Raw genomic sequence first — 15,604 nt, 5'->3', positions numbered from 1 at the left:
ATGTCTGTAACTTCCAGGTCCTTTTCAGGATTTGTCAACCATATGATCTGTTCTTGTTCCATGCAGAAATTCTTCATCAGTCCCTGGTTTTGTGTATGTGTATTTCTCTCTCTCTTTCATACATACTCCAGTACGCTACACATTCTGCTTCCATTTTCCCTCCACCCCCTGGCCCGCATGATTTTAAGGTTTTAAAGGAAATTAGTTGCTTCTTGCTAACAGTATTATTATGTTTTAAATTGGACATAAATATAAGCAGGAAAATAAAATAAAGAAGAAAATAAAAATCACCTGTCTTTCCACAATCCAGAGGTAACAATTTCTAATTTTTTTTTTTTTTTGAGATGGAGTCTTGCTCTGTCACCCAGGCTGGAGTGCAATGGCATGATCTCAGCTCACTGCAACCTCTGCCTTCTGGGTTCAAGTGATTCTCCTGCCTCAGCCTCCCGAGTAGCTGGGATTATAGGCGCGCACTCATTTTTAGTAGTGACAGGGTTTCACCATGTTGGCCAGTCTGGTCTTGAACTCCTGACCTCAGGTGATCCGCCTGCCTTAGCCTCCCAAAATGCTGGGATACAGGCATGAGCCACCACGCCTGGCTCTAATTTGTTATTTTTTTAAAGTTCCCTTTTCTTTGGTTGGACGCAAAACCTACTGATAGCTGCATAGGTGATCGACTACATTTGGTTTTTAGGGTCTCTGCTTGTCCAGTCTCAGACTTACTTTTGGTGATAATTTGAAGATCTCAGGATCCAAGTACATCATTGAGGTTCAGACTCAGAATGAGGGGCAATACACCCATCCCATATGTTTGTCAAAAGGAGGTTTTAAAATTTTTTGTTATTATTCTGCAAACTGGTATTTAATTTGTGTTCCAATTGATTATGTGACTTTCAAAAAGGTTTATTTCAGAAATAAATAAGAAACAGGCCTGGTCAGCTTAAGATTCTGATATGGACACAGCAGATGCCTAGTCCTTCAGCAGATTGCAGGATATCCTACTGAGGGCTGGTGTTGCTGTGCACCATGAAAGAGTTTCGCTAGCCAGAAACTAGCAAATTTCCTTGTCAGGTCTGGGATCAGGGAGCTAATCTTCAGTCCTGCATTGCAGCCAACCAAAGGATAACACATGTCACAGGCATGTCCCTACATTTGGTACTTATGAGGAAATGTCACTGGATTTTTAAAAAATTTTAATAATGTCCTCATCTCCCTTTGAGTATGTTGATGGTGAACCCAAGTAAGGTAGCACACAATTTAAATCTTCTGTTGCCAAATAGTTTCCAGTCTTAAAGCAAGTACTGTCATGGCCATGTCTGAATAAACAAAGGAGAACTGTTGCCTTAAAGTGGGTGGGCATGTGGCTTTTTCCCAGTGCTAAGGATCCTGATGGATATTGGAATTAACATCGTTGTCACTGGGAAGATAAAAGAGAAGATAAACACTGGGGAAGAGTATCAGTGGGACAGACATAAAAGCAATGAAAAGTTTGGGACTAACCCTAGAGAGAGTATAGTCAGTTCTTCATTATTATGAGATTAGTTATCTTGCTCATCAATTATCTAGGCCCTTAATTTTGTGCATCCTTATCACCAGTTTCCTTTTTCCTGCCATTTTCCCATTTCTGAGCTCTCTGCTCGTTATTGACAGGGACTTTGAGACTGGGCAAAGAGTGCTAAATTCATATCAATCGATTTTACTTCTGATAATTAGTTTCAGTAAAAAGATGGATAGAAACATGGTTGAAGCATTACTTGCTTTATTTTACAATCTGTGTTCTTTTATTACCAGTGCTGTCCACTTTATTTTTCTATGGATAATTGAGACTTGGCTGAACATAGTTGAATAGCACAGGCATGAGGTAGAGGTTGGTAGAGGAGAATTTTATTTTTTGTTGCAATACCCGGAATACTTTGTATTTGAGTGCCAAATGTATTTATATTTTAGTAATTAATCTGTTTATCATCTTATAAAAATACTAATAGGCATTATTTCTAAAAAATATAGTGAGTTACAGTGTAAGTATCCTAAAGCAATATGAAAAGAAAGCATTTTTTAACAAATTATTTGGGAATCATTAAATAGCAATGTGGAAAAAAATAATTTATATCAGTCCTCATACCATACACCAAAATAAGTTTCAGATGAATGTAAAGATTAAATTTTTTAAAATGAACGATAGATAACTTTTAGAAGATAGACTAGGCAGTGGAAGAAATTACAAAGGAAATAATAGACAACAATCTAGAATACTTTGTTCAAAAATAATAAAATTAAAAGAAAAAGGCTTATAAAATATTCTCATTTGTATCAAAGAAATATAGAAGGAGTTTCTTCAAGTTGATGCAAACTATGGAAGGCTAACAGATAAATGAACAAAGGGGTTTTGACAATTCATACAAAGCAGATTGTGAGTATTAAACAAATGTGATCACGGGCAATTAAACTAGTGCAAAGTTATAAAACACTATTTTATACCTAATTAAAATAGAACCAAAAAATAATTGATAATGCTTACTGCCAATATGTTCATACATTGCTACTGTGAGCAAAAACTATCAAAATCCTTTTGGATAGAATTTGGAATGTACATATTAGCCCGGCATGGTGGTGCATGCCAGTAACTAAAGATTGAGTAAATAGGGTAAAAGAGACACCCAAACATTAGTCTAATTTTAGTAGTTATTTTATTAAAAATTAGGGTAATTTGGGCTTGCATAAAGCTGTTCAAAGACGTACTGCTCAGTTATGTTCTTGCCCCAGAGTCCAGTAATAATACTTTATTCAATCCCCTAAAATGGTCAAAATGACACTGGGGGTTTTTTGTTTTTGTTTTTGTTTGTTTATTTGTTTGTTGTTGTTCTGAAATGGAGTCTCGCTCTGTCGCCCAGGCTGGAGTGCAGTGGCGCAATCTCAGCTCACTGCAACCTCTGCCTCCCAGGTTCAAGCAATTCTCTTGCCTCAGCCTCCCGAGTAGCTGGGATTACAGGCGTGCACCACCATGCCTGGCTAATTTTTTTTTGTATTTTTAGTAGAGACGGGGTTTCACCATATTGGCCAGGCTGGTCTCGAACTCCTGACCTCATGATCCACCCACCTCCCAAAGTGCTGGGATTACAGGTGTGAGCCACCATGCCCGGCCAATGACACTGTTAATTTGTCACTGGACCCCAATGAGGAAAATTCTCTTACAATATGCCATCAATATCTGTGTACCATGTGTGCTGCATGGATGAGCCCATAGAGGTGAAAGTGAGATTTCATGAGCCACTTATTAATACTTGTCCTAGAAACCCTGAAGATAGTTAAAATAGCCAAGGCTATCACTTGCTGTTTCCTCCCAAATCTCACTTGGTATCATGTGTTCCTTGGGTGATTTTAAATTTGTCAGCTATTTGTATTTGAGAGAGGTTTGCTTTTATCTAGCATTTATTCAATTTCAGTACAGCGGAAAATTTTAATACTGCTCAGATCAGGAGAATGGGATGAAGGCCCATGGCATAAACCACCCTCATTTTATATATTTCTTGCTCTACGTAGTTATATTTTGAAGGTTAAGTTTTAGCAATTGTAATGAGAAAACATTTTATTAAGATCTACAGAGTTTCTTTCCTCTTAAGGTAGAGAAAATTAGAGAAGAGGGAAGTGTAGCTCACTTCTAGAGGCAGATAAGCTCTTTCCATTCTTGTTTCATCAATGCAGTAGACGGTGAGTTGATTTGCTTTCAAGACCAGAGTATCTTTGAAGCTAACTCAACACTACTTTGTTACATGTTCTGCAAACAGCAGCCTTTGAGTGATCTGAGGAGAATCTCTCATGACCTTTCACACTGTCATCATTTTTCTCACTCTGTGGGGTTCTTAGCTCTTTGATATTTATTTCTTACCTGTGATAATACCCTGGAAAGAAGGGGGAAAGGAGAAGGCTCAATGAATTACATTCTTTTTTTGAAAAGTTTCATGAGATTAAAGCACATATTGATTGAATTTTTGAAGTGCTTTATTTAAAATACCATTTTATTCATTATAAAAGTGATATAGGCTTATGGTAAAAAATAATTTTTAAGACAGAAAACAATAAAGAAATATAATAATATGAAGCACTAATAATGCCACCACTTAGAAATGACCCTTCTTAAATTTCTGGTGCAAAAAAATATTCAAACTCTAAGGAAAAGAGAAACTTGAAAATACTACAGCTTTATGAATAAGCATATCATGACTAATGACTAATGGCCCTCTCAATTACTTATGAGAGGCAATGTCATATAGGAGAGAAAGCACTCTTCCTAAAATTGGCCAATCCTAGGATTCTAGGCCCAGTTCTACCACTTATCAGCTATATGATTTTAGGAGAATTTACTTTACCACCCTATGCCTTAGTTTTTTTCATCTTTAAATAACTATAATAAGGCCATACTTGTAGGGTTGTAAGGATTGAACATATGATATATGTCAAGTACTATGCTAGTGTATGGTATATAGTAAGTACTCAATCAAAGGTAAATATTAATGTAAGTAGTATGCATAATGAAGTTCTTAGGAGAGTATCATTAAAAATTCATTAGCGGCCCGGCACGGTGGCTCACACCTGTAATCCCAACACTTTGGGAGGCCAAGGCGGGTGGATCACCTGAGGTCAGGAGTTCGAGACCAGCCTGACCAACGTGGTGAAACCCCGTCTCTACTAAAAAATACAAAAATTAGCCAGGCATGGTGGTGGGTGCCTGTAATCACAGCTACTTGGGAGGCTGAGGCAGGAGAATCACTTGAATCCCAGAGGCAGAAGGTTGCAGTGAGCTGAGATCATGCCATTGCATTCCAGCCTGGGTGACAGAGCAAGACTCCATCACAAAAAAAAAAAAAAAAAAAAAAAAAAATTCATTAGCAAAGATTCACTGAGCATCTGCACTAGAAATTCAAAGAGGAATAAAATAACACCTGTAATGGGTGATGGGGTAGGGATAGTTGCATAGAGGCAGATGGGTAAATTGACTGACATGCAAGCTTAAGGTGAGGGGGTAGGACTGCAAGAGTGGTAGGTTATGTTTTGTTTGGAGGAAGGCATATCGGAGGCTTCTGCTCTGCTTTATTTCAGTGGTTAAAAATTGATACAAACTAATGTGTATGAATATTTGATCTATAGTTCCAAGGTACATAGGAAGGTTCTATCTTTTGGTGGGAGACAGAGGGTAAGGCTCATCCTGGGTGATGATGAAGTTGGTACCTTCAGAATGGCCTTGTAGAGTGGTCCCTTCTGAGATCTCTTCAAGCTTATTTCTTGCTTGTATGCCTAGATACTTGGGAAGTGCCATTTGAGGAGATCTCAGAGCTGCAGTGGCTGGGTAGTGGAGCCCAAGGAGCTGTCTTCTTGGGCAAGTTCCGAGCGGAAGAGGTGGCCATCAAGAAAGTGAGAGAACAGAATGAGACGGATATCAAGCATTTGAGGAAGTTGAAGCACCCTAACATCATCGCATTCAAGTAGGTCAAGGCTTTTTTTTTAAGAAGTAGACCTATTTTCTTTCCCCCAATATAGACACACAAGTTTCTGCTTTGAGAGATATTTCAAAAGCATTCTCTAGACTTAGCACTGTGCTAGGTGCTTTGGGAGGGTATCAAGGAACTATTATATTGGAGTTGTGTCCTCAGGCATCTTATAATCCAGTGGTTCATTTTGCTGAAGTATGTGCTACATGGAAGGGGCATGCACATGGGACAGGAAGGGAAAGTGTGGGTTCCTGCCAAGCAGTCAGATCTGCTGCATCAACCTCATTTATCAATGGGATGACAGAGGTTACTTCAATATCACCTGAACAGCCTAAAATTCACTTAAGAAAACAAAGTTGACTGGGTGCAGTGGCTCATGTCTGTAATCCCAGCACTTTGGGAGGCCAACGCAGGCAGATCACTTGAACCCAGGAGTCTGAGACCAGCCTGGACAACATAGTGGGACCCTGTCTTTTAAAAAAATTTTTAAAAATTAGCTGAATGTGGTAGCACAGGCCTGTAGTCCTAGCTACTTAAGAGGCTGAGGCAGGGGGATTGCTTGAACCTGGGAGACTGAGGCTGTGTTGAGCCATGTTCATGCTACTGCCCTCCAGCCTAGGTGACAGAGTGAGACCCTGTAAGAAAGAAAGAAATAAAGAAGGAAGGAAAGAAAGAGAGAGAGAGAGAGAGGAGAGAGAGAGAGAGAGAGAGAGAGAGAGAGAGAAAAGAAAAAAGAAAGAAAGAAAGAGGGAGGCAAGGAAGGAAGGAAGGAAGGAAGGAAGGAAGGAAAGGAAGGAAGGAAGGAAGGAAAGAAAGAAAAAGAGAGAGAAAGAAAGAGAGAGAGAGAAAGAAAAGAAAGAAAGACAAAGGTAACATCTGAAGTGATCAAAGAACAGTCAATCCTTGTGTAGTAGATACATATTTTGTATTAGGTTCTGTTAGCATCCCTTCTTAAACATTAACCTGTAATAGCAGGTACCTTTAGAGTATAGCCTCTGGTTTTCCTAGATCCCCTTCCAAGTAATGTCAAACATTCAGCTTTCTTAACCTAATGATTGTCAAGTTATTGATAGTAAGTCATATGTTTTTTTTTTGTTTTTGTTTTTGTTTTTGAGACAGAGTCTCGCTGTGTCACCCAGGCTGGAGTGCAGTGGCGCAATCTCGGCTCACTGCAAGCTCCGCCTCCCGGGTTTTACGCCATTCTCCTGCCTCAGCCTCCGAGTAGCTGGGACTACAGGCGCCCGCCACCACGCCCGGCTAGTTTTTTGTATTTTTAGTAGAGACGGGGTTTCACGGTGTTAGCCAGGATGGTCTCGATCTCCTGACCTCGTGATCCGCCCGCCTCGGCCTCCCAAAGTGCTGGGATTACAGGCTTGAGCCACCGCGCCCGGCCGATAGTAAGTCATATGTTATATTCATTTCACAAAGTGATTGTTTTCAAGAGTCTGTGAACATATCTTTCTAGTCTAGATGATTTTTTTCATAATATTGACTGGGATCCCTAACAGAAGGAGGAGAGTCAAAGTTTAAAGGGTGGAAGTGCTGAGCTCTAAATAGATATGATCTCTTCTGCCTGAACCTTTCCCTTGAGTTCTCCCTGGCTAGCCTTTTAATGTTGCCCTAGGCTTAAACAAATAAGTGGTAAGTGGCTTTAGAGGAAAGAAGGTGGAGAACAGGACAAGTATTTTTAGGTAGGATGAAAGTTAGAAACTAGAGCTTTGTGATATATTTGATATGTATTTTGCATTCCTGGAAAATAGTATGACCAATGAAGCTACAGCTAAAAGTGGAATAATTTACAAATCCCCCTCCTAAGCTAGGAGAAACTTCTCCCAGCCTCAGAAGGGATCCTTCTTTGATAAAACTCTGATTATAAAGCTAAAAATGTCATGTGATAAGTCTTAATTGGGATCACATCTACGAAGTAAGGAAGATAAATTTTGGGTACAGGTTTTGTAGAATGGGTTTAAATGAGTACTGAGGTTGAGTTTTGATTACCAAACAAGAACCCTTAAGGAAAGGGAAAGACGTGTGAAGAAAGAGAAGCAATCAACCAGGACACCAAGAGACAGAAAGAAGTACTAGATCGTTTCCTTGTGGAAGGGTTATTCATGCAGAGGGCAGGGAAGAGAGCTGCGGTTGCTGCAGTTAATTCTGTCCTTGGTTGACCTAGTAGGGCCAGGAGGATGTGTGACTAAAATGAAATGCTGCAGAGACAAATTATCATCTTTCCAAAGAGGATACATTTCAAAACACAATGGGGAAATTATTTTAAGCAGACAGACAAACAGAGACCCTCTTCTTTCTTTCCTTCATTTTACTTCACTGAGACGATCATCACTTCCAGGATGCTACATCCTCCTAAATGGAAGGAAGGGTCAAAAGCTTTTAAACTTAGATCACTAGGACACTGGGTTTGAGACACAGAATGTTCTGTAGGTGAGTAAGGCCTTTTGCCCTCTTGAAGTGAATTAGGCTGTGTGTTGCAGGTAAGAGGGTTTTCCAGCAGGGTACCCGGGGTCACTGAAAGTAGAAATGTGTCCTAATAGGATGGTGTTGTGAGAAGCTTTATTTTTACTTCCTTTCTTTTGCTTCTTTCTCTTTCTTCCTGTCTTTTTCCCACCTCACCCTTCTGACTCTCCTACCTGCATATGCAGTTTTCAGCATTGCCCTGCTAGTGCCCAACTCTTTAGGCTGAAGATACTTGAATAGTATTTACCTCTACATGGAAAACAATAGTGAGACTGTGTTCCTGGCCCATTACACCATGCTCTTGGGCATTGTGCAGTGTTATGTTTGCAGCCATCTGTGCCATGTGTTGCTTGGCCAATGAATCCCATTCAGGACCGTCTGGAAGATATACGAGGGCATGATTAGATTTTAGTACATCTCTCTGGATACTGATTTCTGTGCTTACAGCTTCTTTTGAAGTTAATAAAAACCACATACAGAAGGGGAAGTACAAGATAAGAACGCTGTATTCTTTTTGCATCCAATTTTTTTGTTAATCTTTTAAGAAAACTCAACCTGACTGTTCCTAATGGAATTCAGTGCCAAGGGGAAGAAAAGGTAGCAATTAGAAGTGATTATAGAGCTGTTATTTATAGCTACTAAGAAACCTTGTCATAGTACAGGGCTGATGAAATGATTGCTCCTCGTTCGTCAGTCAAGAAAATAAAAGGTGCGTAACATCACTGTTAGACTGTTTCTATGTGGAACAAGTTAAAACATAGTTGAATAGGAGGCTGAGTACCTTCAAAAATGTTTATGTTGGTATACTTAAGCATATTACATTATACCTGCCGTATTTGTTAGTTCTCTATAATGATAATTAATCATTTGTTTGTAGCTGCCAGACACTTGGGTTCACCAAGCTTTCCTAAGAGACATATAACCGGAACTTGAAAAAAATTATTAAAAATCAAGATAAGAATTCTTTGTAGCCTAGAAAATGATAGGAAAGTAATAGAAATAGCTTTGTGGCATTTGACAGGCACATCAGAGCAGGGGAAAATGAAGATTAATTATACTTCTTCATAACCTGCTATTGTTATAAGATCATCATCATCTTCATATGATCAGTGCCGTACGCCATGACCTCTAAATTCTTTCATCACTTAGAGCAGCTGAAGAGATAGGCATGGGTCAGTAGCTGGCTGAAGACTTTAACTGATGTCTTACAGATACTCTGCTAACTTCTCTAGAAAGTTTCAAAGGAAGGCGTGTATACCCATAAGCAATAAGACATAGATTACATATAGTAATTTTTCTTCTCATCCTGAGAACAAAACTGTGAAGTAGAGTTACTATGATCATTCCTTCTTTTATGAGATAATGGTGTTAACATAGGAATTCCCAATGTGCTTGTCTAAACAGAAGTTAAAAAGCTAAAAGGGAGGCAGTCTTGTACAGCGTGTAGAGGGCCTGGACGTTCAAATTAGGCAGACTGAGTTTGAATCCCAGCTCTGTCACTTAATAGTTGTATGATCTAGTTGTGATTAGGACAAGTTATTTTCTCACTCTGAGCCTTACTTGTAAAAATGGAAAAGGTAATATTTATCTTACAGTAGTTTGGGGCAGATTAAGTAAGACAAATAAACATGGAAATGTCCTTGAAAAATAGAAGAGGTTCTTTCACGTTAGTTTCCTTCCTCCTCCTCAATGCCTCTGTATGTGTCATTTGAAGGCTTTTTTAGTTAAGAAGGTTGAGGTGAAGTTAACAAACATTTGTTAAAGACTTGCTGTGAACCGCTAGGCCTTGAGGTAGAGAGACTAGAACTTGAAGACTGTTCCCTTCAAGGAGCCTATAATCTATATGTGGAGAGAAAAACTGCATATAAAGAACTAGTGGCTGTTGTGTATCATAGGAATTTAGAGAAGAGAAAGATCTTTTTGGAGGGGAATAATTGGGAAAGGTTTTCATGGATGATGTCGGAATTGATGCAAATATAGGCTACATGAATATATAATATGTTGTATAGGCTGGACGCAGTAGCTCACGCCTATAATCCCAGCACTTTGGGAGGCCAAGACGCATGGATCACTCGAGTACAGGAGTTTGAGAGCAGTCTGGGCAACAATGACGAAACCCCGTCTCTACTAAAAATAAAAAAATTAGTGGCCAGGAGCAGTGACTCAAGCCTGTAATCCCAGCACTTTGGGAGGCTGAGGCAGGCAGATCACCTAATGTCAGGAGTTCAAGACCAGCCTGACCAATATGGTGAAACCCTGTCTCTACTAAAAATACAAAAATTAGTAGGCGTGGTGGCAAGCGCCTGTAATCCCAGCTACTCGGGAGGCTGAGACAGGAGAATTGCTTGAACCCAGGAGGTGGAGGTTGTGGGGGGCTAAGATTGTGCCACTGCACTCCAGCCTGGGTGATAGAGCGAGACTCCGTCTCAAAAAAACAAAAAATAAAAAAAATTAGCCTGGCGTGGTGGTGCACACCTGTAATCCCAGCTACTTGAGGAGGCAGGAGAATCACTTGAGCCTGGGAGGCGGAGATTGCACCACTGCACCCCAGCCTGGATGACAGAGCAAGACTCTGTCTGGGGGGGAAAAAAAAAAGTTGTATATTGTTTTTCATATTCTTTTGTGATTCGTAAGCATGATTGGGTGTTCACACTCGCGGGTGAGATGTGCCTCCTTCCAACCTTGTTACAACGTTAGCACATTACCTGTCTGACATAAAAAAAGAGAAATGTTTTTCAAAGATTATGTAAGATGGAAAATTGAGTCATCTTTGGGTCCTCAGTCTAGTTAGTTATTTTTAATTTGAGTAATTTAAAATTCAGCAAATATTAAAAATAGAAGTATTTTGTCTGAATTATCCCTCTGTACACTCATAAAACCCTCTAAAACTGTAAAAGGAAGAAATTTTAAATTATTCCTTTTTTCTTTTTTTTTTTTTCTGAGACAGAGTCTCACTCTGTCACCCAGGATGGAGTGCAGTGGCACAATCTTTGCTCACTGGAACTTCCTCCCAGGCTCAAGTGATTCTTCTGCCTCAGCCTCCCAAGTAGCTGGGATTACAGGCGTGCACCACTATGCCTGGCTAATTTTTGTATTTTTAGTAGAGACGTGGTTTCACCATGTTGGCTAGGCTGGTCTCGAACTCCTGACCTTGGTGATCCACCTGCCTCAGCCTCCCAAAGTGCTGGGATTACAAACATGAGCCACCGTACCTGGCCAAATTGTTACTATTTTTTATTTTTGAGATGGAGTCTCACTCCGTTTCCCAGGCTGGAGTGCAATGGCGCGATCTTGGCTCACTGCATCCTCTGCCTCCCGGATTCAAGCAGTTCTCTGCCTCAGTCTCCTGGGTAGCTGGGACTACAGGCGTGCGCCACCATGCCCGGCTAATCTTTTTGTATATTTAGTAGAGATGGGGTTTCACCATCTTGGCCAGGCTGGTCTTGAACTCCTGACCTTGTGATCCACCTGCCTTGGCCTACCAAATGATTCTTAATGATCTAAAACAACACATTATCCAGCCTGCACAAACCTCAGAAAAGTGTGCTCTTTGTCCTGGAATGGAAGGGTCCCACAGAAAAGGCACCAGACACAGCACAGCATATAGATATCCAGAGTGAACAAAACAAATGAAAATTGTCTATGTACATCATAGAGAAACCTGTAGACTAGAGAAGGTTCAATGCTAATTTAAGAATCAGAAACTATTATCTATACACATTTTAAAAATAATTTGGGTATAGAATTGGTTTTGATTAACTCTTCTTTAAATATACATATGTATGCATGTATGTGTGTATTGATGTACATGTTTGTGTTTTCTTGGAAGGGGTGTTTGTACTCAGGCCCCATGTTATTGTATTATCATGGAATACTGTGCCCATGGACAACTCTACGAGGTCTTGCGAGCTGGCAGGAAGATCACGCCTCGATTGCTAGTAGACTGGTCCACAGGAATTGCAAGTGGAATGAATTATTTGCACCTCCATAAAATTATTCATCGTGATCTGAAATCACCTAAGTGAGTTCTGGAGCTAATGTTTCAGCTATTTTGTTCTTTTGAAATACAGAATATTTATCAACCTCAGTTGACATTTTCAGACATCATACTTTTAGTTCAGTTTCAATCAGAACAGTGGGTAATTCTGTTTGTGCATCTCTTGAGTTATTGGTGACCTACCTGCTTACCTGTATGGCAGATATCTCCAGGTACCTGAAACCACTTTTCCCTCTTGTTGCTTTTAAATCATACAACTGTGAAACAAAATTCATTATTATCTGAAGAATTCACCTTCTATCACCTCAGATAGTTAATGCCAGACTGTCCCATTTGAAGCCTTGGTTTGTTGTTTTCCACGTGTTCAAAACACTTTTTAAACTGAGTTTCAGAAATGTATACAACAAGATAAAATGGATAAATAAGAAACAGGCTAGCTGGGTGGAGTGGCTCACGCCTGTAATCCTAACACTTTGGGAGGCCAAGGCGGGTGGATCACTTGAGGTCAGGAGTTCGAGACCAGCCTGACCAACACGGTGAAACCCTGTCTCTACTAAAAATATAAAAAATTAGCCAGGCATGGTAGCAGGCGCCTGTAGTCCCAGCTACTTGAGAGGTTGAGGCAGCAGAATTGCTTGAACCTAGGAGGAGGAGGTTGTAGTGAGCTGAGATCGCACCACTGGACTCCAGCCTGAGCAACAGAGCAAGACTCCGTCTCAAAAATAATAATAATAATAATAATAATAATGATGATGAAACAGAGGCAAAGGAAAAGTAAAAACATTAGAACTAAAAATTGTTCACAAATTACATGCCATGAGATTCTATAGACGTGGACTACACATTTGGCTTTGAGCTTCTAGTGTCTAAGCAAAGGAGGAAATAAACAGTTATAAGGTTCACAATGGCCATAGGAAAAATAAACACTGGCTATGTAAGAGAAGCAGGGCTGTTTCTAGTAATCTCTGTTTTCAAAAGGATTTCTTGGCTACTAATCACTTTAAGAGGAGTGTGTAGTTAGTTCCCCAAATTGCATGAAGAAGGAAATTGATAAAATGATTTATTTCAGTATAACTCCTGTTTTTCAACATTATTTTTATTATTTATCATCACATTTTGGGTAGATGAGCAGAGGATTAATCTCTTCAAAATATATTTGCAGCCTAGGCAATATAGTGAAACTCCATCTCTACAAAAAATTAAAAATTTAGCCAGGCATGGTGTCCAAGCTACTCAGGAGGCTGAGGTGGGAAAATCGCTTAAGCCCAGAAGGTCAAGGCTACAGTAAGCCATGATCACACCACTGCACTCTAGCCTGGACAACAGAGCACAACCCTGTCTCAAAAAATAATCAAAATAAAATATATATATTCATTTATTGTATATACACACACATATATATATTTGCATAGTGCTTTCATGGTTTATAATATCTTGGGGGGGATCTATTATCACACCTTTGATCCTGGCAAAAACTGTGTGGGATTTGTAACAAGTATTGTTATTCTTATTTTATGTAAGGGAAACTAGAGCTTAGCCCAAAGTCATGGGGCTAGGACTTGAACCTAGAATTTCTGAACCAAAGGCTGCTGCATCCTACCTCATTATGTGACGGTAAGGGATTCACAGTGAATCCTGCCTTTCCTCCATGGACAGTATAAATCAATCCTTCATTATAAACTTCAAAACAGTTCTTATTTATCACCATTGTCCTCAGCAATTACAGTGCTTAGTTGACTGAACAACCTCCCCCTTGCTTTACTTGCAAGTAAACATGATTGTGTAGTGTTCATTTCTTCCGTTCACATTCTTACCCTGTTGCTTTTGCCATTTAGTGCATACAGGTAAGGACATTAACTACCTGAAGGCCTCTTTGAATGGTCTCCTTTTTAACCACCTTGTTCTCCTTGTGAATTAATCTTAGAGGGAAGGAGTCAGGAAGCCGTAGAATAGAGTAGTGAATGGGTTACCCCAGTAAGCCTTTCCCTCTATTAACAATAACACTTCCAACTCCAGCAGCTTTGGCTTCTTTGGGTTTCAAGCTGACTTTGGGAAGACAGGGATCAATCTGACTTGCTATAACAAGAGATCTCATTACCTACATTAAGTTTGCAGGCTCTGTGACCCCATCTTTGTCTCAGAGAAGATTTCAGAAAAGTTCTAATGTTATATTTCTCTAGTCTTCTCCCAAGTTCATCGTCTCTTGTCACACCAACGGAGGCAGAGAGGAAGTTCCCAGAAAAGGTTCCCTCTTTTAAGGCTAACTGCCTACTCTCACTTTCATGGTGTATGATATCAGTTCTCCAATTCTCTCATCCCATAATATTTTAATCCTTATGCATTTTCACTAAGACTAACACTGTTAAATCAAAACTCCTAAGTTATATAAATTTTACATATTAGGTGCAAAACCAGGGCGTGGAGGATGGTATTCAAAAGCAATTGTAAGCTCTGAGCTATTTGGTAAATAGCCATTGGGGTTGGGGTTGTGAACCTGGTAAATGTGAAGGAATCCCTGGTTCAAATGGAGAAGCAAGGGGATAGAGTCAGATGTTTTCTGCTTTATAGCCTCCTCAATTCTGATACTATTTGAGGATGAAGACTCTTTTTTTTTTTTTTTTTAGACAGAGTCTTGCTCTGTGGCCCAGGCTGGAGTGCAGTGGTGCGAACTCCATTCACTGCAAGCTCCGCCTACTGGGTTCACGCCATTCTCCTGCCTCAGCCTCCCGAGTATCTGAGACTACAGGCGCCCGCCACCACGCCTGTAAGCCTTTCATCATTAAACGTAGGTCCCTAGATCATTAAAGCCTCTGAAACCCTAAGTCATTAACTTTCTAATGTTCTGAACAGGTTGTTTCAAGTGAAATCGATCTAGGGTGTGAAGTTGTCAATTTGGTACCAGATTGTATTCATCTTCAAGGCTGGCACGAGCACTTGGCCTCAGGTCACATTTTCAGATAACTACTATGACAAGTAAAACACTACTGGTATGGAATTTACTTAAGCTTGGATTTACTTCTGCTTTTCCTTATCAGCACTAGTGAAATCCCAGCATATATATTAGCCTTTTAATGTAATGAATCCCAAATATCATGGTCTCATGCATGATATTAGTTGGCTATCATTTAAACAGTGTTTAAAAAGAAGTATTCTTTTTAGTGGGCTGGCTAAAGCCAGCAAGGATGGAAACCAATATTTATTGATAATGGTGCCTAACATATCTTACCTCATTTAATTCAAATGAAAATTCAGTGAGATTGTTATTAGAGGTCTATCACCCCTTATCCAAAACTCTTGAAGCAAGATATTTTCAGAAAGGTAGTGCACTACCTTAGACATCCAGCGAGGTCTGGACCAGTACTCTAAAATCAACCACATTAACAAATCTGCAGCAAAACCTGTTGTTCACACAAAATGGGGTGAAGAAAGTGAGTTTGCCTTATACATGTGAAAAAAATATAAGCTGATTGAGAACTTTTTGTATTTTCAAATTGTGGATAAGAATGAAGAGTCTCCATCCTACATATGAGAAAACTGGCTTAGAAGAGTTAAATAAGGCCGGGTGCAGTGGCTCACACCTGTAATCCCAACACTTTGGGAGACGGAGATGGGAGGATCACCTGAGGTCAGGAGTTTGAGACCAGCCTGA

At 39.8% G+C, this 15,604-nt stretch overlaps 1 protein-coding gene and 1 non-coding gene across 10 annotated transcripts in view; both read left to right on the top strand.

The window, feature by feature from the left end:
* Positions 1-15,604, top strand: part of MAP3K13 (mitogen-activated protein kinase kinase kinase 13) — a 193,653-nt gene that overhangs the window by 141,742 nt on the left and 36,307 nt on the right. For all 9 annotated transcript variants that reach the window (XM_073023379.1, XM_073023381.1, XM_073023380.1 and 6 more), the window contains 2 exons: positions 5,297-5,480; positions 11,788-11,979. In XM_073023379.1, coding sequence (XP_072879480.1) covers positions 5,297-5,480; positions 11,788-11,979 — 376 coding nt within the window. The remainder of the gene's footprint in view (positions 1-5,296; positions 5,481-11,787; positions 11,980-15,604) is intronic.
* Positions 10,573-10,673, top strand: LOC119620784 (small nucleolar RNA U13). Its single transcript, XR_005237333.1, has one exon. It is a non-coding gene; the product is annotated as a small nucleolar RNA U13 (small nucleolar RNA).

Source organism: Chlorocebus sabaeus, chromosome 15 (assembly GCF_047675955.1).
Source record: "Chlorocebus sabaeus isolate Y175 chromosome 15, mChlSab1.0.hap1, whole genome shotgun sequence".
NCBI lineage: Eukaryota > Metazoa > Chordata > Mammalia > Primates > Cercopithecidae > Chlorocebus > Chlorocebus sabaeus.
This window is presented reverse-complemented; position numbering and strand designations above follow the sequence as displayed.